Source organism: Chiloscyllium punctatum, chromosome 37 (genome assembly GCF_047496795.1).
Source record: "Chiloscyllium punctatum isolate Juve2018m chromosome 37, sChiPun1.3, whole genome shotgun sequence".
Lineage (NCBI taxonomy): Eukaryota > Metazoa > Chordata > Chondrichthyes > Orectolobiformes > Hemiscylliidae > Chiloscyllium > Chiloscyllium punctatum.
Window position 1 is genome coordinate 3,902,182 of NC_092775.1, and position 25,468 is coordinate 3,927,649.

At 46.6% G+C, this 25,468-nt stretch overlaps 1 protein-coding gene across 2 annotated transcripts in view; it reads right to left on the minus strand.

The window, feature by feature from the left end:
- Positions 1-25,468, minus strand: part of LOC140462813 (DENN domain-containing protein 3-like) — a 152,304-nt gene that overhangs the window by 63,957 nt on the left and 62,879 nt on the right. For both annotated transcript variants that reach the window (XM_072556138.1, XM_072556141.1), the window contains exons 6-9: positions 22,862-22,973; positions 17,064-17,183; positions 7,437-7,655; positions 1,301-1,413 (exon numbers count right to left, since the gene is read on the minus strand). In XM_072556138.1, coding sequence (XP_072412239.1) covers positions 1,301-1,413; positions 7,437-7,655; positions 17,064-17,183; positions 22,862-22,973 — 564 coding nt within the window. The remainder of the gene's footprint in view (positions 1-1,300; positions 1,414-7,436; positions 7,656-17,063; positions 17,184-22,861; positions 22,974-25,468) is intronic.

Here is a 25,468-nt window from a genome sequence, read left to right on the forward strand (position 1 = left end):
CGCATGATAGGCAGAAGTCCAATGTGTAATTATTCCTGACTCCCTGGAGCTGTCCAGAATAGGTCTGCTCCCTTTGAAGGCTCGTGTCAAGCTGAATAGCCTCCAACCAAAGAAGTTGTGATTGCAAACTTCATTATTAGCCACGTACAACACAGTAGTAGGCCATTGAGCCCCTCAAGCCTGCTAGACCATGGCTCTTCCCCATTTTCCTGAACTACCCCCATATCTCTTGATGTCATTAGTCTCTAGAAATCTCTGAAGCTCAGTCTTGAGCATACTCAATGTTTGAGCTTTCACAGCTCCCTGCGCCAGAGGTTTGTAATGATTCTCTCCTGAGTGAAGGAATTTCTCCTTATCTCACTCTTCAGTGGTCTATCCCTTAAGCTGAGATAAAGCACTTCCTCCACACCCTGCCCCAGCAGTAGATGCACAGGACTGCCCAGTTTGTGGAAACATTTCTTCCTGGATCTACCCTGTCAAGTCAGACTGACAGAAGGAATGTACCCAGAGTAGGCCATTCAGCCCCTTGAGCTAGTTCCACCCTTCAGTGGGATCAGGAATGATCTGGTTGTAGTATAAACCATACCCTCATGTATGCCCTCCCTGATCTTCGGCTCCTGTACAAATAAAAATCATTGAACCCAGCTCTGAATAGAATCGATGGCCCATCCTACTCTGCTCTCTGGGGAAAAAAGGTTCTACAGATGAAATTCTTCCTCATCCCTGACTTAAGTGGGACCCCCTCATTTTAAACAGTGCCCCCTCACACTGAGGATTCAGAGCCACTATCCTCTCAGTATTCATCAGCTGAAGTTCCTTCAAAATCTTAACTGGTTTAATTTGGTGGCCTCCCATTCCTTTAGACTCCAATGAGAATTCCATTGTTTGGACTCATTAATCCCTGAGTTAGGCAGTGGGGTGTGGGATGGGGGTTCAGCAGATCTAAATCCATCCCTTTTCATCATCTTTGGTGATTAAGGAGATTCTGTTTTATTAATGCCACCTGTGATATCTCAAAATGTTGACCCAAGATAACAATATGAGCAGATTAAACAGCTCACTGATCTTGTCCTGCCTCAAGGGCATTAACCATCTCTCATTGCAATCTAAACTTGTTGTTGGTCCAATACCTAATCTTATTCCTCACCCACACCTCGGCTCAGACACCCCATTTAACAAAGACCCTCTCGGGCTCCAACAATACCATCCCCTTTGGAAAGAACAAACCGATATATTTCCAAATGGTTACCAGAAGACACCTAAAGGAAAGGCTTCCTTGTTCCTCAGGTGAGCCCCTTACCTGGTCAAGAATTCTTCGACGGCAGCTGTGGGCAGGTGTGGGGTCTCCAGGCCCTTGTGTTGTGTGGTCAGAACTGTGCCGTTATCAACGTCCACCAGAACTAACTCTTCCACCTGTGAAGGTGAACGCCCAGAGTGACTGGGGCTGCAGTGACATTGCATTGTACACATTTCCCTTTCGAGGGGTCAGACCCAGCGGTCAGGAATCCCTACCCAATCAAATTTAAAGACCAGCAGAGGAACCCAACAGTGAGATCATGATGCAGAGTTCTTGAGCTCAGGTTTTGAATGGTTCAGTTGTCAGGGAAATAGAAGCTAAAGGGGAAACCTCAGCTCTGAAGGGGCAGAAGCAATTAGTAAATGTGGAGGTGATGGCCTAGTAGCATTTTTGCTGGACTGTTATTCCAGAGACCCAGGGAATGTTCTGGGGACCCAGGTTCAAATCCCATCACTGCAAATGTTGGAATTTGAATTCAATAAAAAAAAACCTGGAATTACAAGTTCAATGATGTCGAATGTTGGAAAACACCATGTGGTTCACTAATGTCCTTTAGGGAGGGAATCTGCCATCCTTACCTGGTCTGCACTACGTGTGACTTCAGACTCACATTGATGTGGTTGAGTCTCAACTGCCCTCTAGGCAACTAGGGATGGGTAATAAATGCTGCTTAGCCACCAAACCCACATCCCGCGAATTAATAAAGGAAAAAAAAGTTAGAATAATAGGGTTGTGATAGTAAGGGGATTTTAATTTTCCAAACATTGACTGGGATAAACATGATGTTAAAAGGTTTGGATGGTGAGGAATTTCTTAAATGTGCTTGAGAAAATTTTCTTTATCAAAATGTAAATACACCTAATTTGACTTTCTCTTAGGAAGCAAGGCAGGGCAAGTGAAGGAATTGTTAATAGGGAAACATTTTGGAACTAGTGATCATAATTCTATTAGTTTTAAAATAGTTATAGAAAAGGATAAGCCTTCCATAATAGATAAATGTTTTAACTGGAGTAAGGCAAAATTTAATGGTATGAGACATGAGCTTTCAAAAGTTGATTGGAGTAGACTGTTCACAGGTAAAAGGACGACTGATAAATGAAGGGCTTTCGAAAGTGAGGTAATGAGAGTTCAGAGGCAATATGTTCATGTTAGAGTGAATGGTAAGCTGGTAGAGGACAATGGCTGAATAAAGATATTGAGGTTCCAGTCAAGACCAAGAAAGAATCATTAAATATAGACAACTGGGGTCAAATGCATCTCTTGAGAGTACAAAGAGTGTCGGGTCATGCTTAAGAGAGAAATCATGAGGGCAAAAAGGGGATATGAGATAGCTTTGGCAGATAAGGTTAAGGATAATCCAAAGTGATTCTACAAGTACAATAAGAGCAAAAGAGAAAATAAGAGAGAGAATTGGACCCCTTAAAGATCAGAGAAATGATCTATGTGTTGAATCGCAGGACATGGGAGAGATACTAAATGAATGTGTACTATGGAGGCTGGAGAATTCAGGGAAATAAATATTGATATTTTGAAAACAGTTCACAATACAGAAGAGGAAATGCTGGAGGCCTCAGAAAATATAAAGATGGTTAAATCTCCAGGACCTGATCTTGTGTATCCCAGGACACTGTGGGAAGCTAGGGAAGAGATTGCGGAGCTCCAGCAGAAATATTTCTATCATCTATAACAATGCTGAGGTGCCAGAGGATGGGAGGGTGGCTAATGTTGTGCTTTTATATATGAAAGGCTGTAAGGAGAAGCCTGGAAACTATAGGCCTGCAAGCCTGACAATAGGTTGTTGGAGGTGATTCTGAAGGTTAGGATCTATGTGCATTTGGAGCAGCCAGGACTGATAAGGGATAGTCAACATGGTCTTGCGTGAGGGAAATCGTGTCTCACTAACTCGATTGAGTTTTTTGAGGAAGACTGATGAGGACAGAGTGGTAGGTATTGTTTACGTAGACTTCAGTGAAGCCCTTTGACAAAGTTCCGCATGGTAGACTAATTAGTAAAGTTAGATCACATGGGATTCAGGGTGAGCTAGCCAATTGGATACAAAGTTGGCTTAATGGCAGGAGATAATGTGTAGTGTTGGTGGAGGCCTGTGACCAACGGTGTGTCACAGGGATCAGTACAGGGTCCACTTTTATTTGTCATTTATATAAATGATTTGGATGGGGTTATAGGAGGCATGGTTAGTAAGTTTGTGGATGACACCAAAATTGGAGGCATAGTCAGCAGTGAAGAAGGTTATCTGAGATTACAAAGAGATCTTGCTCAACTGGGTCAATGGGCTGAGGATTGGCAGATGGAATTTAATTTGAATAAATGTGAATTATTGCATTTTGGTAAAGCAAGCAAGGGCCGGACTTATACAATTCATGGTAGGGCATTGGGTTGTTCTGTAGAACAGAGAGACCTAGGGGTTCGGGTATATAATTCTTTGAAATTTGCATTACAGGTGGACAAAGTGGTTAAGAAGGCATTTAGCATACTTGCTTTCATTGCTCAGACCTTTGAGTATGGGAGTTAGGATGTTATGGTGAGGTTGTAAAGGACTTGGTGAAGCCTCTTCTGGAAGAATGTGTCCAGTTCTGGTCACTCTGCTGTAGAAGGGATATTATTAAACTGGAGAGGGTTCAGAAAAGATGTAAGGGACGTTGCCAGTAATATGGGGGGGGGGGGGGTTGAATGATAAAAATAGGCTGGGACCTTTTTCTTTGGAGCATAGGGGTTGGATGGGTGACCTTACAAAGGTTTATAAAATCATGATAAGGTGATTAGCACCTCGCTTTCATTGGTCAGAGCATTTGGTATAGCCATTGGGAGTTGTTACATTGTCCAAGATATTGGTGAGGCCACATTTGGAGAACTGTGTACAAGTCTGGGTGCCCTGCTATAGGAAAGATGTTATTAAACTGGCAAGGATGTAAACAAAACTTACATCAATGTTACTGAGACTGGAGGGTTTGAATTATAAGGAGAGGCTGGACAGACTGGGACTTTCACTGGAGCATAAGAGGCTGAGGGATGACCTTGTAGGAATTTATAAAACCATGAGGGGTGTAGATAAGGTGAATAGCCAAGGTCCTTTCCCCAGGGTAGGGGAGTCCAAAACGAGAGGGCATCAGTTTAAGGTGAGAGGGTAATGGTTTAAAGGGGACCTGAGGGACAACTTTTTCACGCAGAAGGTGGTACGTGTGTGGAACGAGCTGCCAGAGGAAGTGGTGGAGGCAGGTACAATGACAACATTTAAAAGGCATCTGGATGGGTATATGAATAGGAAGGGTTGGAGGGATGTGGGCCAAAAGGTTCTGTTTAGGAAACCTGGTCAGCATGAGGAGTTGGGCTGAAGGGCCTGTTTCTGTGCTGTACGACTCTATGACTTTCTGGGTGAAGAAATGTCCCCTCCTCCCTGCCCTAAAGGGACGGTGGTACAGTGGTTAGCACTGCTGCCTCACAGTGCCAGAGACCTGGGTTCAATTCCCACCTCAGGCAACTCTCTGTGTGGAGTTTGCACGTTCTCCCCGTGTCTGTGTGGGTTTCCTCCGGGTGCTCTGGTTTCCTCCCACAGTCCAAAGATGTGCAGGTCAGGTGAATTGGCCATGCTAAATTGCCCCTAGTGTTAGGTGACGGGGTAAATGTAGGGGAATGGGTCTGCGTGGGTTGCTCTTTAGAGGGTTGGTGTGGACTTGTTGGGCCAAAGGGCCTGTTTCCACACTGTAAGTAATCTAATCTAAATGGCCTACCCACATCCTTAGATGCTGCCTGAACTGCTGTGCTCTTCCAGCACCACTAATCCAGTACCCACATCCTTAGACTACGGCCCCTGGTTCTGGACTTCCCAGTCACCGGGAACATCCCTTCCTGCATCTACCCTGTCTACTCCTGAGCTGCAGACTGACCACCAGTTGATTTTAAGCCTGAACGTGGTGTCACAGATTCAGACGTGACTCTCTGGCTGACACCGCAGCCGCTGGTTTACACCTGAAGCAGAACACTGACCAGGAGCTCCAATTTCGATAATACCAGGGAGCCGCAGGGGACCCTGGACACTTCCACCTGCCTCTGTCTTCCCCAAACAACCAGGTTCCGCCCTATCACAGACACAGCATCATGGGATCCAGACAGTTGGCTCTGGGTAAGAGTTGGATATTAAACATCAAAATTTACTCCAGAGGTTGAGGTGGCATCATTGCAGTGAGCCCTGGTAAATCTCCTCCCCCCCCTCCACACACACCTTCCCTCAGGGGTAAAAACTTTAAGAATCAGAGACTGACCAATCCCTGTGAATAGTCACAAGTTATCACTCTTTAATGGATTCTTACAGAAACTAAACAGTGCTCCCTGGTGGTGAAGTTACCAAACACACAGCAAGTGGGACAGGTCCAACTAACAAAAACCCACATTAATTTAGCGCCTTTAACATCCCAAGGTGCTTTACAAAAGCAAAAAAACAGAAATTCCTGGAGAAACTCAGCAGGTCTGGCAACATCTGGAGACGGAAAGCAGAGTTAACATTTCAAATCTGAAAACAATCATCACAAAAACAGAGTTAACGTTTCGGGTCCAGTGACCCTTCTGCTGAACTGGATTGGCCACCGGACCCAAAACATTAACTCTGTTTCTCTCTCCACAGATGCTGCCAGACTTGCTGAGTTTCTCCAGCAATTTCTCTTTCTGTTTTGGTTTACCAACATTGGCAGTTCCTTCTCCACCTGGTACTGAAGCAAACAGGAAGATAAAGACGGGTCACCAGGATTTGGGGAAAGGGTTCGGTAGTAAGGAGCAGTTTGAATGAACAGGGAAGTGGGAGTGGTTTAGGGTGGTAATTCCAGGGATCAACCCCAGCACCAGGCGACCAATGACAGAGTGATTAAAATTGGGGATTATTCACGAGGCTATAAATAAAGCCTCAAAAAAGTCTTGTCATTTTCTCAGATCTCTGCATGAGATTCCAGAAATAGGAAGGAGGGAGGTCATGAAGGAGAGTGAAAATAAAGATCAAGATTTAAAAGAGATTAGTTTTAAAACCAATAATTTGCCAGACTGGGCCTAATGTAGGTCAGTGAGGACAGCGACAGCTTGGTCTCTGTTACACAAGGGTGGTGCAACCACAGCTGGATTGATAGTTATTTACAGGCAGTGTCCTCAGGGAAGGGAAGGTCATTGATTAATTGTGTTCGAGTGGCTGAGGGAGTGCCACACTGTCGGAGGGTCAGTGCTGAGGGTGTGCCGCACTGTCGGAGGATCAGTGCTGAGGTAGTGGGCACTGTTGGAGGGTCAGTGCTGAGGGAGTGCCGCACTGTCGGAGGATCAGTGCTGAGGTAGTGGGCACTGTTGGAGGGTCAGTGCTGAGGGAGTGGGCACTGTTGGAGGGTCAGTGCTGAGGGAGTGCCGCACTGTCGGAGGGTCAGTGCTGAGGGAGTGCCGCACTGTCGGAGGGTCAGTGCTGAGGGAGTGGGCACTGTCGGAGGGTCAGTGCTGAGGGAGTGCTGCACTGTCGGAGGGTCAGTGCTGCGGGAGTGCCGCACTGTCGGAGGGTCAGTGCTGAGGGAGTGGGCACTGTCGGAGAGTCAGTGCTGAGGGAGTGCTGCACTGTCGGAGGGTCAGTGCTGAAGTAGTGGGCACTGTCGGAGGGTCAGTGCTGAGGGAGTGCCGCACTTTCGGAGGGTCAGTGCTGAGGGAGTGCTGCACTGTCAGAGGGTCAGTGCTGAGGGAGTGGACACTGTCGGAGGGTCAGTGCTGAGGGAGTGCCGTGCTGTCGGAGGGTCAGTGCTGATGGAGTGCCTCACTATCGGAGGATCAGTGCTGAGAGTGTGCCACTCTGTTGGAGGGTCAGTGATGAGGGAGCACCACACTGTCAGAGGGTCAGTGCTGAGGGAGTGCCGCACTGTCGGAGGGTCAGTGCTGAGGGAGCGCCGCACTGTCGGAGGATCAGCACTGACGGAGCACCGTACTGTCAGAGGATCAGCACTGAGGGAGCGCCGCACTGTCAGAGGATCAGCACTGAGGGAGCGCCGCACTGTCGGAGGATCAGCACTGAGGGAGCACCGCACTGTCAGAGGATCAGCGCTGAGGGAGCACCGCACTGTCGGAGGATCAGCACTGAGGGAAAGTTGTACTGCTGGTGACTGACCTCGTTGATCGTTTCGAAGTGTCTAGAATGACAGCCCATGAGGAAGACAGTGGGTGCCATCACCAGGTCCAACATCTGATTGCCCAGCACTGGGATGTAGGGGTGCCGCCATTGCAGAGGGTACAGGTAATGTATGAAGCACTCAGTCACCAGGGTCAGTAGTGGCCAGTTAGTAGAGAAAAAGACCAGTCTTCGCTCGGTCAGGATGTACGTCAGTATCTGCAGGAGAGAGACAAAGAATCATTACCAACCAGTGCATCACAGGCACCTTCAACCCAACTCACTCAACCAAATCACCAGCACATACTCCAGCCAATAACTGCCTCCATTTGATAACTCTGACATGGAATAAGGTCGGCTCATACACTCTCTCACACACACGCTCTCACACTCACACTCTCACACACACTCTCTCACCCTCTCATACTCTCACATACTCTCTCTCTCTCACACACACACACACTCACACATACCATCTCTCTCTCACACACATGCACGCACTCACTATTATGAAGATGTGAGTGTACTGTATCTTTAAGAGAGTTAAACACTAGCAGAACTACCTGACACAGCACCAAGTGTTCTGAATAAGGTAAAAATCTAACACTTGGTCGAACAGCTGGATTAGCTGGGTTGCCTGGAGATGGCAAAACAAATTCAAATTCGACCAGTTTAAATTATAGCCCAAAAATACTGAACTCCAGTCAAGTTTGAATTGAGTACATCAACAATCTTAAAAGTCAATGACACAATCCGATGCTTTGGGGATATAAGACCGAAAAAACCTGAATAATTGAAGGAGAACTGCCAAGCCACCAGCATCTGCAGACTACCCGGAGAACAGCTCTCTTTATCGATTTGTGATCTGTGAAACAGAAATCCCTAAGAAGAAGAAAAGCAGACCAAGGAAGAGAAGATTCGACATCTGGCTGGTTTTGAAAACTTGATGTTTTGGTAAATCTTAAATCGGGGGGTTTTATCAGATTAGTATTGTAGAAGGGGAAGGTAAAAGATAGGTTTGAGGAAGGAGTTGTAAATAGTTGTTAGTTAATTATTCTGTTATACCATAAGAAAAAATGTTGTTAATGTTTACTTTAAATAGTTCTTGGCCTCTTGAATTTTCACAGATTACTGCACAGTATAAATTTTTTCTGTGTTGCTTGTTTAAATTAAGCAGGAGGGTTTACCCCGTGTTATAAAAGATTTGGGGCTTGTCCAGGATTTGAACAGTTTGGGTCTTGGAATTGAGATTTGAACTGGTTTGGACAGATTTGAATAGATTTGGGCATACAGAAAATCCTAGCAGATTTAAACATTTGCAGGTCAGTGTCCTGGATCTTTGAATAAAACGTAGGTGAGGCAATTTGTTTAATTTTGGTGACTTGTGGTTATTTAAATTAGAAGAGAGAGAAATGGCTCTTAAAATTGTGAAAGAGGTTCTGTGATTGAAGTTGATTCTCAAATTTGCCAAGAAATTTTAGAAGGAAAGAAAAAGGCCATACTTATAGAATTAGCAAAGAAGTTAGACTTGGATTTAACCAAGGACAAAAGTAAAGCTGAAATTGTAAGGGAGTTACTCAAACACTTAGGGAGTCAGAGAAACAGATAAGTGCAGTAGAGGTAGAAAAACTTAAATTACAATTGAGAAAAATGGAGTTAGAAGATAAACAAAGAGAGAGCAAAAGAGGAAAGAGAGAGGGAGAGAGAAAGAGAAAGACAGAGATTGAGAGAGAGGAAAGGAAAGAGAGAGAAGGTTCTTAGCTGAGCAAAGAGAGAGGGAGGAAAGGGAGAGACAAAAACAGAGAGAATTTGAACTTGAGAAGCTGCGACTTAGTCAGCAAAGTCAAGTTAACAGGATGGAGATTAAAAGAGAAAGTAGTGATATGTACAAATTTGTCAAAACTCTGCCACATTTTGATGAGAAAGATGTTGAAGCCTCCTTTATTTCATTTAAAAAATTGGCTGGGCAGATGGAGTGGTCCAAGGATTTAGAGGTAATGCTAGTTCAGACTAAATTGGTAGGCCGAGCTAGTGAGATATTCGCTGTGCTGTCAGATGAGGTGTCCAGAGATTATGAAGAGGTTAAACAGGCTACTTTAAGTGCTTATGAATTGGGTGAATGCTTTTAAAAAAAATACTTTTTGAGGCTTGAAGAGGGACTATTCTCCAGAGATGCTATGAATTGATGTGGAGGAACAGAGAGTTGAGGAAGTGAGAAGGGAAGCAGAATTATCAGATGAACACGTGTTGGTGCAGAAGACAAGCTTCAAGCCAGAATTTTGTCCTGTGAGGGATAAAAGTTGGGAGAAGGGGAAATCCTACACTACGAAACCAAGAGTAGGGAGCACTGGTAAGAATTTACCACAGGATAAAAAAGAAGCCCAAGAGGGTGGAAAGGAGGGGAAAGGCCACAGGTGTTTCCACTGTGGGAAAGTGGGACACGTAAAGTCACAGTGCTGGTCCTTAAAGAAAAGTGCTGTGGGAAAAGATATAATAAGAGAAGCTAATAATTAGAAATGGTATAACGGCTGCAGAAAGGCAGTTCGAGGGGGATCTGCCTTTGGGGGTAGTATGGGCTGAAGTCAGAAACAGGAAAGGAGCAGTCACCTTGTTGGGTGTTTACTATAGGTCCCCCAATAGCAGCAGAGATGTGGAGAAACAGATTGGGAAACAGATTTTGGAAAGGTGCAGAAGCCACAGGGTCGTAGTCATGGGCGATTTCAACTTCCCAAATATTGATTGGAAGCTCTTTAGATCAAGTAGATTGGACGGGGCGGTGTTTGTGCGGTGTGTCCAGGAAGCTTTTCTAACTCAGTATGTAGATTGTCCGACCAGAGGGGAGGCCATATTGGATTTGGTACTTGGTAACGAACCGGGACAAGTGATGGGCTTGTTAGTGGGTGAGCAGTTTGGTGATGGTGACCACAATTCTGTGACTTTCACCTTGGCTATGGAGAGAGATAGGTGCGTGCAACAGGGTAGGTTCTACAATTGGGGGAAGGGTAAATACGATGCTGTAAGACAGGATCTGAGGAGCATAAGTTGGGAGCATAGGCTGTCAGGGAAGGATGTCGTTGAAATGTGGAACTTTTTCTAGGAACAGATACGACGTGTCCTTGATATGTATGCACCTGTCAGGCAGGAAAGAGATGTTGTGTGAGGGAACCTTGGTTGACGAGGGAGGTTGAATGTCTTGTAAGGAGGAAGAAGGAGGCTTACGTAAGGCTGAGGAAACAAGGTTCAGACAGAGCATTGGAGGGATACAGGATAGCCAGGAGGGAGCTGAAGAAAGGGATTAGGAGAGCTAAGAGAGGGCATGAAAAATCTTTGGCGGGTAGGATCAAGGATAACCCCAAGGCCTTTTATGCGTGAGAGAGAAACATGAGAATGACGAGAATGAGGGTAGGTCTGATCAAGGACAGTAGTGGGAGACTGTGTATTGAGTTGGAAGAGGTAGGAGAGGTCTTGAATGAGTACTTTCCTTCAGTATTTACAAATGAGAGGGACCGTATTGTTGAAGAGGAGAGTGTAAAACGGACTGGTAAGCTAGAGGAGATACTTGTTAGGAAGGAAGATGTGTTGGGCATTTTGAAAAACTTGAGGATAGACAAGTCCCCTGGGCCTGACGGGATATATCCTAGGATTATGTGGGAAGTAAGAGAGGAAATTGCAGTACCGTTGGCAATGATCTTTTCGTCTTCACTGTCAACGGGGGTGGTACCAGGGGACTGGAGAGTGGCGAATGTTGTGCTCCTATTCAAAAAAGGGAACAGGGATAACCCCGGGAATTACAGGCCAGTTAGTCTTACTTCTGTGGTAGGCAAAGTAATGGAAAGGGTACTGAGGGATAGGATTTATGAGTATCTGGAAAGACACTGCTTGATTAGGGACAGCCAGCACGGATTTGTGAGGGGTAGGTCTTGCCTTACAAGTCTTATTGAATTCTTTGAGGAGGTGACCAAGCATGTGGATGAGGGTAGAGCAGTGGATGTAGTGTACATGGATTTTAGTAAGGCATTCGATAAGGTTCCCCATGGTAGGCTTATGCGGAAAGTCAGGAGGCATGGGATAGTTGGAAGTTTGGCCAGTTGGATAGAGAACTGGCTAACCGGTCGAAGTCAGAGAGCGGTGGTAGATGATAAATATTCAGCCTGGAGCCCAGTTACAAGTGGAGTTCCGGAGGGATCAGTTCTGGGTCCTCTGCTGTTTGTAATTTTTATTAATGACTTGGAAGAGGGAGTCGAAGGGTGGGTCAGTAAATTTGCAGACGATACGAAGATTGGTGGAGTTGTGGATAGTGAGGAGGGCTGTTGACGGCTGCAAAGGGACTTAGATATGATGCAGAGCTGGGCTGAGGAGTGGCAGATGGAGTTCAACCCTGTCAAGTGTGAGGTTGTCCATTTTGGAAGGACAAATAAGAATGCGGAATACAGGGTTAACAGTAGGGTTCTTAGTAAGGTGGAGGAGCAGAGGGATCTTGGGGTCTATGTACATAGATCTTTGAAAGTTGCCACTCAGGTGGATAGAGCTTGTAAGAAGGCCTATGGCGTATTAGCGTTCATTAGCAGAGGGATTGAATTCAAGAGTCATGAGGTGATGTTGCAGCTGTACAGGACCTTGGTTAGGCCACATTTGGAGTACTGTGTGCAGTTCTGGTCGCCTCACTTTAGGAAAGATGTGGAAGCTTTGGAGAGGGTGCACAGGAGATTTACCAGGATGTTGCCTGGAATGGAGAATAGGTCGTACAAGGATAGGTTGAGAGTGCTAGGCCTTTTCTCATTGGAACGGCAAAGGATGAGGGGTGACTTGATAGAGGTTTATAAGATGATCAGGGGAATAGATAGAGTAGACAGTCAGAGACTTTTTCCCCGGGTACAACAGAGTGTTGCAAGGGGACATAAATTTAAGGTGAAGGGTGGAAGGTATAGGGGAGATGTCAGGGGTGGGTTCTTTACTCAGAGAGTGGTGGGGGCATGGAATGCGCTGCCTGTGGGAGTGGCAGAGTCAGAATCATTGGTGACCTTTAAGCGGCAATTGGATAGGTACATGGATAGGTCCTTAAGCTAGGACAAATGTTCGGCACAACATCGTGGGCCGAAGGGCCTGTTCGGTGCTGTATTGTTCTATGTTCTATGTTCCAGAAGCTAAGCCAGTGGCATTAGTGAAGTTGGTAAAGGAGACCCCAAGAAGAGCCAAGGAGCTGCAGGAGAGTGCACAGCCTGGGTAGGGGCTGGGTATGGAGTTAGTACATGATCACTCCAAAGGATTCACCTCTGTGGGTAAAGGTTACTCAGAAAGAACAGGGCAGGAAGGACAAGAAGCTATAATTTTGAGAGATACAGGATCTAACCAGTCACTAAGAGTAAGGGATGAAGGAATACGCACCTTTTCTGATCTCTTTCCCAAGGGTATGACAATTTGTAGGATAGATGGACAGAAATTTAGTATTCCCCCATGTAAGATCAGGTTGGAGTGCCAACTCACGACTGGGGAAGTTACAGTGGGAGTGATTGACAGAGTGTCAGTTCCAGGAATTCAGTTTGTTCTTGGGAATGATTTGGCAGGATTTAAGTTGGGAGTGACACCCCTTGTTGTGGAGAAGCCCAAGGAAGACCAAGAAACGGAGCAGTTAAAACAGAAGTATCCTGGTATTTTCCCAGACTGTGTTGTAACCAGATCCCAGAGTCACAGCATGAAGTGAAAAGTAAAGAGAAAGATGAAGGGGTTGAGGTTCAGTTAGTGGACACCCTGTTTGATGTAATGGTGCAGGAAAAACCTGAACAGGCAGAGGGTCAGACAGAAGGGTTTGGTCCTGAAAGGTTAGGGGACTCGGAACAGCAAGACAAGGCAATTAAAATATATATATGTGGATGGGTACTCCAAAAAGAAGGCAGAGAATATTCCAGAGGGTTATTATTTGAAAGATGGAATCCTACGACTGAAATGGAGACCACGGCAAGTTAGTGAGAGGAGAAATGGGCCGAAGTGCACCAGATTGTGTTGTCGGTAACAGACAGACAGGTGTTACGGGTAGCTCATGAACCTCCTGGAGGAGGTCACCTAAGGGTACGAAAAACTCAGGCTAAGGTACAAGAACATTTTTATTGGCCTGGAATTCACAAGGATGTGGTTAACTTTTGCCGTACGTGTCATACATGCCAAATGGAAGGTAAGCCACAGGAAGTAATAAAACCAGCCCCTTTGTTGCCAATTCCTGCATCTGAAGAACCTTTCACACGGGTTATAATTGAGTGTAGGTCTCCTCCTGAAAACTGAAAGTGGGAACCAGTACTTGTTAACCATAATGGATGTGTCTCCCAGATTTCCGGAGGCAATTCCATTATGGAGTATCAAGGCAAAAAAAGGGTAGGAGAGGAGTTAGTAGCTTTCTTCACACGGCGTGGACTACCCAGAGAGATTCAGTCTGACCAAGGGTCAAATTTTACTGCTAGGCTGTTTAAGGAGGTTATGGATAGCTTAGGTATACAGTACTTTAAAACCAGTGTGTACCATCCTGAATCCCAGGGAGCTTTAGAAAGGTGGCCTCAGACCCTGAAGACCATGTTGAAAGCTCAGGATTGCTGTCAGGATTACTGGAATAATTAGGATAAAGGTATCCCATTTGTATTGTTTGCCATTAGAGATGCCCCAAACGAATCTACTCTATTCACTCCCTTTGAGTTAATATTCAGGCATGAAGTGAGAGGCTCTTTAAAATTAATTAAAGAAAAATTGATAGGACCAAAGTCGGAGATTTCACACTTAGATTATGTATCAGAGGTGAGGGAGAGACGAAATTGAGTAGATGAGTTAGCTAAACAGCACTTAAAGAGGGCACAGTATAGAATGAAGCAGGTGGCAGATAAAAACTCTGAGACTTGATCGTTTTCCCAAGGGGATGGCATGTTAGTACTGTTACCAGTGATAGGAGATCCCTTCAAAGGCAGGTTTAATGGTCCCTATCAAATTGAGAAGAAGTTGAGTCAGCTGAACTAACTAGTAAAGATGCCAGATAGAAAAAAAGGTATTGAGTGTGTCATGTGAACATGTTGAAACTGTATTGTACTAGAGAGAAAGAATTGGAGAAACAGGTGTTAGTCATTGCCCTGCAGGGTGAGGATTCAAATGCAGATGATGTGGATTTTGATGTGCCTCAAAATAGATTAAAAATGAAGAAGTCCTTAAGGAGTGGGATAGGTTAGGAAACTATCTGTCTCAGGAGCATAGAACACAGTTGAAAGATTTGTTACTGTAGTATAAGGACATATGTAAGAATCAGATGGGGAGGACTAATGCATTTGTACATAAAGTAAACATAGGGAATACTGTTCCGATAAAACAACATCCCTATTGGCTTAATCCTTTCAAAGCCAGACAGGTCCAAATAGAGTGGAGGCCATGCTAGATGAGAACATCATCAAACCAAGCCAGAGTGAGTGGAGTTTCCCGATCATCTTAGTTCCCAAACCGGGTGGGACTCAACGATTCTGCGCAGATTATCGAAAGGTCAACGCCGTTACAAAATCAGACTCATATCCAATTCCTAGATTGGAGGACTGTATCGAAAAAGTCAGAAAGGCCAGTTACATCACCAAGTTGGACTTAATGTGTGGTTATTGGCAGGTACTTTTATCAGAGACTGCGAAAAAATGTCTGCATTTGTAACCCCAAATGGGCTATATCCGTTTAAAGTGATGCCCTTTGGAATGAAGAATGCACCCGCCACACTCCAAAGATTCATGAACAGAGGTGCGGCTGGGCGAACAAACTGTGCAGTCTGTTTGGATGATGTAGTGATCTTTAATAAGTCCTGGAAAGATCACATGATACAGTTGGCAAAGCTCTTTGAATGACTACGAGAAACAAAACTGGTGATAAATTTAAATAAAACTGAATTTGCGAAAGCAGAGATGATTTTTTTGGAACATAACATCAGTCACGGAAGGATGATCCCCACGGAATGCAAAGACGAAGGCCATCGAGGAATTTCCACAACCAACCTCGAAGAAAGAGGTGCTTCGATTCTTAGGACTCAGTGGATTCTATTGAAAGTTTGTTCCAAACCTAAGCAATGTAGTGACACCGTTAATCGATTTGCTGAAGAAGAACACAAAGTTTCGTTGAACAGAACCATGCCAGGAGGCATTCGCCCATTTGAAAGCCAATATTAACCACCAAACCAGCTTTATCTACACCAAACTTTTCAAAGCCTTTTAAAGTCACCATCGATGCTAGTGACATTGGAGTTGGAGCGGTATTCCTACAGGAAGATAAGGATGGGATTGAACTGCCAGTTGGTTACTTTTCGAAGAAGATCACCATCCACCAGAGAAAATGCTCCACAATCGAAAAGGAACTATTGGGTTTGGTCCTGGCCTTACAACATTTTAATGTGTATGTCACGAACAACGTGTCAGAGATGATTGTGTACACAGATCACAATCCATTTACATTCTTAGAATGCTTTAAAGACAAGAATATGAGACTATTTTGTTGGAATCTTATGCTACAGACTTTTAATTTAAAAATCATACATGTTGCGGGTCGTAAGAATGTAATCACATATGCATTATCGCGGACTTAACTGATAAAGTTTAGATGAGATCTGTCTTTATTTAATGCTATCTGCATATATATTTTTATATGGGAAGAAGTTAAGGTGAACTTAGATTAAAGTTATCTGTATGTTAGAGTAATGTGTTCAAATAATAGGAAACAAAAGTGAAGCCATCTTTTCATTATGAAGAGAGGGGTTATGAAGATGTGAGTGTACCTTTAAGAGAGTTAAACACTAGCAGAACGACCTGACACAGCACCAAGTGTTCTGAATAAGGTAACAATCTAACACTTGGTCGAACAGCTGGATTAGCTGGGTTGCCTGGAGATTACAAAAACAAACTCAAATTCGACCAATCAGTTTAAATTATAGCCCAAAAATACCAAACTCCAATCAAGTTTGAATTGAGTATATTGACAATCTTAAAAGTCAATGACACAATCCGATGCTTTGGGGATATAAGACTGGGAAAACCTGAATAATTGAAGGAGAACTGCCAAGCCACCAGCATCTGCAGACTGCCCGGAGAACAGCTCTCTTTATTGATTAGTGATCTGTGGAATAGAAATTCCGAAGAAGAAAAGACGACCAAGGAAGAGAAGATTCGACATCTGGCTGGTTTTGAAAACTTGATGTTTTGGTAAATCTTATATCGGGGGGTTTTAACGGATTAGTATGGTAGAAGAGAATGGTGAAAGATAGGTTAGAGGAAGGAGCTGTAAATAACTGTTAGCTAATTATTCTGTTATACCTTAAGAAATAAAGTTGTTAATTTTTACTTTAAATAGTTTTTGGCCTCTCAAATTTTCATAGATTACTGCACGGGATAAATCTCTTTTGTGTTGCTGTTTTAAATTAAGCAGGAGGGTTTACCCCATGTCATAACACTCACACACTCATCCTCTCTCACTCACACACACACACACACACTCTCTCTCTCACGCACTCACACATTCACCCTCTTGCACTCACACTCTCACACACACACTGACTCCACACATACCCACTGTCTCTCGCTCTCGCTCTCGCTCTCTCTCTCTCTCTTTCATGCTTGTGCTCTCTGTAATTACCTGCAGTACAGTCTCTGATTTGAAGCAAAGGAATGGGATGTGAAGGCCGATGTCAATAACTGGACTGTCAATATCTTCAGGAGGTGAGAGGACTATACTGAGGGGTCCCAACTCAAAGCACTGAGCACCACGAGGAGCCGGGGCAGGGGGAGAGAGAAAACAAGGACAAAAGTCAGTTGTCAGTCAGTTATTTTCTAAAGGAATCGATCACACACCTCCCGGACAGAGGTCACCAGGCAGTATAGCGAGCCAGCCTGGGCTCCCATCATTGTCCCCACTCCAAGGTCAGCATGGAGGATCCCAGCTCCCTGGTGATCTTATGAGATCCTGGCTGGGGTGAGGAGACCTGAAATAGCCACCACTCCCACCCCCTCCCTCCTCTAGCTTATCTCTCCATGCTTCAGGCTCACTGCCTTTATTCCTGATGAAAGACTTTTGCCCAAAACGTTATTTACCTCTGCCCTGAAATAGCCACCATCTTTCCCTTTCTCACCCTAACGTGGGTCAGGACCTCAATGTCACCATGTGGTAGGAGACTGGCCCCAAAGTCTGAGCGACCTCAGCTACCCCCTACAGGGGTATAACCCAGGCAGTGGGCCTTCGTCTTCTCTACTGTCCAGCTGGCCAACCCCAGCTGAGCTAACCAACCTACCCAGAGCAGCTCTAAACCCATAAATATTTCACAAACTTTCCTTTCTTGCCTTTTTGACCATCTCCTCCAGGACCCAGCTCCTGGACTGATCACAATGGCCCAAATTGTCCACGGGGGAGAGCTGCGATGTCAGACAGAGCAGCAGAGGCAGAGAGAGAGAGAGAAAGGGAATCCATGTGAAAGGGTCAAGATGCCATTGCCCATATGACTCCATGTGTTCCCAATCATGTCATAAACAATGCCACAAGCCAGGCAGGTAACTGCCCATAGCAAACAGCACCGTGGGCCTGTTATTGCACCAATAACCCAGGGTCGAGAGTGTGGGGCTGGAAAAGTACAACAGGTTAGGCAGCATCTGAGGATGGGGTTTCCTAGCACCACACTCTCGACTCTGATCTTCAGCATCTGCAGTCCTCACTTTCTCTAATAATCCAGAAGCCTGGAGCTTGGATTTATGATACCACCATGTAAGGGCTGGGGAAAAAGTGAGGGTTTGTCAGATCAGCCATTATCTTACTGGATAGCAATGGACCTGATAGGTTGAATGGTCTACATCTGCTCCTATGTCCTATGGTCTTATAATCCAACTAATTAAATTGACCCAGAATCCCCCACTATCAACATCCTGGAGGTTACTGCTGACCAGGAACTGAATTAGACCAGACATATAAACACAGTTGTTTCAACAGCAGGTGAGAGGCTAGGAATACAGGTGTCTCCTGCTATCTGAAAGTAGGAAACCTTTCGTCAGCTGAAATGGTGTAAAGCAAAGAAGCAACTACCATTAATTTATATGGGAAAACATTTTGAGTGTTCCCAGACCCAAACAATAACCCACAAAATCAAACCAAATAACACACAAAACCTAAACTAATACTAACATATAGTGATGGCCATCAGAGGCTGGGGTGCTGGGAGGCACAGCAGACTGGGGTGTTGGAGAGAGAGGAAGAGGGTCATCTATTAATAGCTCATCAGGGCAGTCAGGTCACTAATGTCTGCACTTTCCTCTATATCTGCTTGCCTCGATGTCGAAGGTCAAGGTTCGTCGTCTGCTGTGGCTTGTAGTAAGACAGTATGCTTGACTGCTTGCCTCTTGCATTTTTCTATCATACAGGTCTTTGTAGGCACTCAAAACATCCTGCAAACCTGCCCTAAACCAACGTGCCCTTTCAAAATTAAAGTCACATGTTTCTGCAATCATTGCAGCACTGTCAAATGGAGCCAAAACCTCACACAAGTGCTTCATGTTCACTTCCTGCACGATTTCACTTTCAGGCTGTTTGTTACAGCTTTTGCTTTTGAATCATATTGTTTCCTCTTACAATCACATCAGCTCTTCATCTTTGTCGGCTTCCACAAACCCAGCCTCCCCAGCCCAAGTGCTGATGCCGTATTTTTTGTTGATTCAAAGCCTTTAAAATTGTTCACTGCTTCGGGACAGAGTTTCTTATCGAGACTGTTAGCCTATCGAGAACATCTCCAAGGTTGGCAATGACCAATTTTCTATTGTACTGTTCCCAGGTCTCTCGCAAAGATGCTTCGGAGTTGCCCTGTGTGTCAATGGTACTTACACTGAAATGGGTCACATTTTGTGTATAGTAAACCTTAATTGTGGTTATGAGGCCTTGGTCACATGGTTGCAACAACAACGTCGTATTTGGTGCTTAGAACGCAACATGAATGTTACTGCCACACTCGGCAATGCCAGGTGGATGAGCAGCACAAATATTGAAAATCACAAGCCACCTATTATCAAGGTTATTTTCTCTACAGTATTTTTCAACAAGAGGGCTAAGAAAAAAAAATTACTTGGCTATTCTAACTACTTGGATGATTAGATTCCCTACAGTATGGAAACAAGCCCTTTGGCCCAACAAGTCCACACCGATCCTCTGAACAGTAACCCACCCAGACCCATTCCCCTACATTTTATCCCTGACTAATGCAACTAACACTACAGACAATTTAGCATGGCCAATTCACCTGACCGGCACATCTTTGGGCTGTGGGAGGAAATCAGATCACCCAGAGGAAACCCACGCAGACACGGGGGGATTGTGCAAACTCCATACAGTCAGTTGCCTGAGGCTGGAATTGAACCTGGTGCGGAGAGGCAGCAGTGCAAACCACTGAGCCACCATGCCACCCAACCACTGAGCTACTGTGCCGCCCATGGATGTGAATGCAAAACAACAGGAAGTGTATTCTTATCAAAGCCTTTAATTGCCCTTGGATTTTCTGTATGGTACACGAGTAGAGGCCTAAGGACAGCATCACCAGTGGCAATAATAATAGGCATTAGGGTAAACCAGTCCTTCAATGCCTTGTGTCCCTTAGTGTACTTTTCTTCTGTCAAAATAAATGTCTTGCTCGGCAATTTTTTCCATTAAATTCCAGTTTTGTCACAGTTAAACACTTGCTGATATGAATAACCACCTTCTGTTCTCTGGGAACTTTTGGCAGCTTCAGTATCAGCTCGAGCACTCTCTCCAGTAACCTTTAACCTCGGAAGCTGCTCATCTCAAAAAAACTGAACAAATCACCCATGACTACCTTTAAATTCCACTTTCACAACAATTCCATCACCATCACCCAGTGCTTTCTGTTTCAGCTTACTAAAAAGACTGGTTGATCTCTCCTTAAGTATAAAATAATGGAACACCATGCTTTGTACACCCATCAATCCAAGCAAGCAATAGACTTTCCACTTTATCCATTTTTGGATGTCGACTAAAAGAGACCGCTTTGCCAATAGCAGAACCAACAGTAATTCTGGCAGCTTTCAAGATTATTTCTCTCTGAGTGTAAATAGTACAAATGGTGGACGCAGACAAGTCCAACGCACGCATAATGCCTTTATTTTGTTGACCATGATTAAAACGCTTAATTATGTCCAGCTTAACACCCTTACGAGCTCTCTTAGGTTTTTCTGATACCTTAGGACACGTCTCGCTCATGGATGCATACAATAGATCAAGATAAAGTGCAGTCGCTCACAGACACAGTTCAAAGCTTGATACTGAGATGTTGAGTGTAATTCCCAGGGAAGGTGCTTGATGAAGCCACTCTCACTGAATGCTTTTTTTTGGAAAAGCAAAAATCCTCCTTCGGTTAGTGACTACAGGTTTGAAAATAGATCTTTTGTAAAAGCGAGTTGGCGTAAAGCGAATGTTTGAAACGTGGGTGATACTGTACTGTGGTGAGTAACTCACCTCCAGACTCCCCAGAAGCCTGCCCACCATCTACAAGGCATGAGTCAGGAGTGTGATGGAATACTCCCCACTTGCCCTGGATGGGGGCACCTCCAACAACACTCAAGAAGCTCAACACTGTTCAGGTCAAAGCAGCCCACTTTGCCTGAATTATTTCTTCACAGATTATAATATCACTGGCTGGGTCAGTATTTATTGTCGATCACGAGTTGCCCCTTGAGAAGGTGGGGCTGAGCTGCCTTCTTGAACTGCTGCTGTCCATATGCTGTAGGTAGACCCCGAATGTCCCTAAGGAGGGAATTCCAGGAGTTTGACAGTGACAGTGAAGGAATGGCGATATATTTACAAGCCAGGATGGTGAGTGGTTTGGAGAGTAAATTGCAGTGGTTGGTATTCCCATTTAACAGCTGCCCTTGTCCTTCGAGATGAAAATGGTCGTGGATTAGGAAGGTGCCAGAGCAGGATCTTTGGTGAATTTCTGCCATGCATCTTGTAGATGGTACACCCCGCTGCTATTGGGTGTCGATGGTGGAGGGAGTGGGGAGTGTTGATGGTGGAGGGAGTGGGGAGTGTGGAAGGAGGGTGGAGGGTGGAGGGAGTGGGGAGTGCGGAGGGTGGAGGGACTGGGGAGGGTGAAGGAAGTGGGGAATGTGGAGGGTGGAGCGAGTGGGGAGGGTAGAAGGGGTGTGGAGGGTGGAAGCTGGAGGCAGTGGACAGTGGGGAGGGTGGAGGGAGTGGGGAGTATGGAGAATGGAGGGAGTGGGGAGTGGGGCGTGTGGAGGGTGGATGGAGTGGGGAGTGTGAAGGGTGGAGGGTGGAAGGAGTAGAGAAGGTGGAGGGTGGAGGGAGTGGGGAGTGTGGAGGGTGGAGGGAGTGGGAAGTGGGGAGTTTGGAGGGAGTGGGGAGTGGGGAATGTGGAGGGAGTGGGGAAGGTGGAGGGTGGAGGGAGTGGGGAGTGGGGAGGGTGGAGGGACTAGGGAGTGGGGAGGGTAGCGGCAGTGGGGAGTGAGGAGTGGGGAATGGGGAGTGGGGAATGGGGAGTGTGGAGTGGGGAGGGTGGAGGGAGTGGGGAGGGCAGAGAGTGGAGGGGGTGGGGAGGGTGGAGGGAGTAGGGAGGGAGTGGGGAGTGTGGAGAGTGGAGGGTGAAGGGAGTGGGGAGTGTGGAGGGTGGAGGGAGCAGGGAGTGTGGAGAGTGGAGGGTGAAGGGAGTGGGGAGTGTGGAGGGTGGAGGGAGCAGGGAGTGTGGAGAGTGGAGGGTGAAGGGAGTGGGGAGTGTGGAGGGTGGAGGGAGCGGGGAGTGTGGAGCGTGGAGGGAGGGGGGAGGGGGGAGTGGGGAGGGTGGGGGGTGGAGGGAGTGGGGAGGGGGGAGTGGGGAGGGTGGGGGGTGGAGGGAGTGTGGAATGGGGAATGTCCTATTCACCATCAATAGGAAAATACATAAAAGCAGGGAACTGAGTTCTGGTCCCGCCTGATCACTGGAGAAGAGTAATCAGTCCAGCTCAGTTAACCCATCAGAAAATAAACAGCTCCCCTCAGTCACAACAAAACAGCCAGATTGCAGCTTCCTGAATGCCTTTTTGGAATGAAATGTCCGACACTTACCTCCATCCTGGCCCCGACATTCCCTCAGGAATGGCCTCATTCGTCACTCCCTTACATTCCTGAAGGCAGCTCACCACCACCCCCTGCAGGGCAGTCCATATTGGAGCCACATTCAGAGAGAGGTGATGGCCTCGTGATCCTGTCACTACTTGTGACTCCAGGCCCTGTGGTAGATACCTAACTATCCTCTGAGTTATCAGGAATGGGTAATAAATGCTGGCCTGGTCACTCCACGAATGAATAAAATACAAAATGCCCGAGTTTTATAAAATTCGCAGTTCCTCACACATACACACCGGAGGATGCCATGTTTCTGTATGATCCCTTACCAGTTGGATGGATCCTGGTGGTGGGCATGGAACAAGAGCTAACTGAGCTGCAAACTCTTTCACCTTCATCTCAAACTCTCTCTCTCCGCAGGACTGCAGGTCGAGCAGAAGACTGAGGGGAGAAGGTGGACGTGTTACTGTGGACAGCTACTGACAATCCCTCCTCCTCATCCTCCCAGATCGCCACCACCCTCTCCTCAGCCTCTCAACCTCTCCTGGTTTATTTGTCATCCTTTAGTAACCTCATCAGAAACACAAGCTTGTGTACGTACATTGACAATGCATTAGCTTCTTCAGCACATGATCCCACCTCCTTTTGCACTGCACTCCCCACATCCCCAATCCCACACCCCACATTCCACATCCCTTCCTGGGTCAGCCCCAGTTAGTTCCAGTTAAAGACTTGCAATGCTGCTCAATATCCTGAGCTTTCCGACTCCCACAGCTACCTGGATTACACCTCTTTCCCATCCTACCTCTTGCAAAAATGCCATCCCGTATTTCCAATTCCTCCGCCTCCGCCGGATCTGCTCCCAGGAGGACCAGTTCCACCACAGAACACACCAGATGGCCTCCTTCTTTAGAGACCGCAATTTCCCTTCCCACGTGGTTAAAGATGCCCTCCAACGCATCTCGTCCACATCCCGCTCCTCCGCCCTCAGACCCCACCCCTCCAACCGTAACAAGGACAGAACGCCCCTGGTGCTCACCTTCCACCCTACAACCCTTCGCATAAACCAAATCATCCGCTGACATTTCCGCCACCTCCAAACAGACCCCACTACCAGGGATATATTTCCCTCCCCACCCCTTTCCGCCTTCCGCAAAGACCGTTCCCTCCGTGACTACTTGGTCAGGTCCACGCCCCCCTACAACCCACCCTCCCATCCTGGCACTTTCCCCTGCCACCGCAGGAACTGTAAAACCTGTGTCCACACCTCCTCCCTCACCTCTATCCAAGGCCCTAAAGGAGCCTTCCACATCCATCAAAGTTTTACTTGCACATCCACTAATATCATTTATTGTATCCGTTGCTCCCGATGCATTCTCCTCTATATTGGGGAGACTGGGCGCCTCCTAGCAGAGCGCTTTAGGGAACATCTCCGGGACACCCGCACCAATCAACCACACCGCCCCATGGCCCAACATTTCAACTCCCCCTCTCACTCTGCCGAGGACAAGGAGGTCCTGGGCCTCCTTCATCGCCGCTCCCTCACCACCAGACGCCTGGAGGAAGAACGCCTCATCTTCCGCCTCAGAACACTTCAACCCCAGGGCATCAATGTGGACTTCAACAGTTTCCTCATTTCCCCTTCCCCCACCTCACCCTAGTTCTAAACTTCCAGCTCAGTAACTGTCCCCTTGACTTGTCTGGACTTGTCCAACCTGCCTATCTCCTTTTCCACCTATCCACTCCACCCTCTCCTCCTTGACCTATCACCTTCATCCCTTCCCCCACTCCCCATTGTACTCTATGCTACTTTCTCCCCACCCCCACCCTCCTCTAGCTTATCTCTCCACGCTTCAGGCTCACTGCCTTTATTCCTGATGAAGGGCTTTTGCCCGAAACGTTGATTTCGAAGCTACTTGGATGCTGCCTGAACTGCTGTGCTCTTCCAGCACCACTAATCCATATCCTGAGCAGCCATTTCTGTGCACTGGCTCTAATCATTCAAAGGAAGGTCAGAAGTCACACAACAACAGGTTATAGTCCAAAAGATTTATCTGAAATCACAAGCTTTCAGAGCGCTTTTATCAAATAAACCTTTTGGACTCTCACCTGGTGTTGTCTGATTTCTGACTTTGTCCATCCCAGTCCAACACCGAATCCATTCAATCTTTTCAATAACTGGCGTTAATAATGCCTCTTTCTTTATTGAAATCTCCAATCAGCCCAACCTTTGCTTCTTTCCTTCTGTCTGGTGCAGTTAACTCTTTCGTAGTTTCATCACTCCAGGCCTCCTCCTTAGCACAGAAGACAGGCAGGAGGCTGGAAGAACACATCCAGCCAGGCAGCGTCAGGAGGTGCAGAAGTCAATGCTTGGGGTGGAATCCTTTTCAACCCTTGTTCCGAAGATGGGTTGTACCTGAAACATTGACTTCTCCATCTCCTGATGCTCCCTGCCTTGCTGTGTTCCCCCAGCCTCCTGCCTGTCCCTCCTGATGCTCCCTGCCTTGCTGTGTTCCCCCAGCCTCCTGCCTGTCCCTCCTGATGCTGCCTGCCTTGCTGTGTTCCCCCAGCCTCTTGCCTGTCCCTCCTGATGCTGCCTGGCTTGCTGTGTTCCCCCAGCCTCCTGCCTGTCCCTCCTGATGCTGCCTACCTTGCTGTGTTCCCTCAGCCTCCTGCCTGTCCCTCCTGGTGCTGCCTGCCTTGCTGTGTTCTTCCAGCCTCCTGCCTGTCCCTCCTGATGCTGCCTGGCTTGCTGTGTTCCTCCAGCCTCCTGCCTGTCCCTCCTGATGCTGCCTGCCTTGCTGTGTTCCCTCAGCCTCCTGCCTGTCCCTCCTGATGCTGCCTGCCTTGCTGTGTTCCCCCAGCCTCCTGCCTGTCCCTCCTGATGCTGCCTACCTTGCTGTGTTCCCTCAGCCTCCTGCCTGTCCCTCCTGATG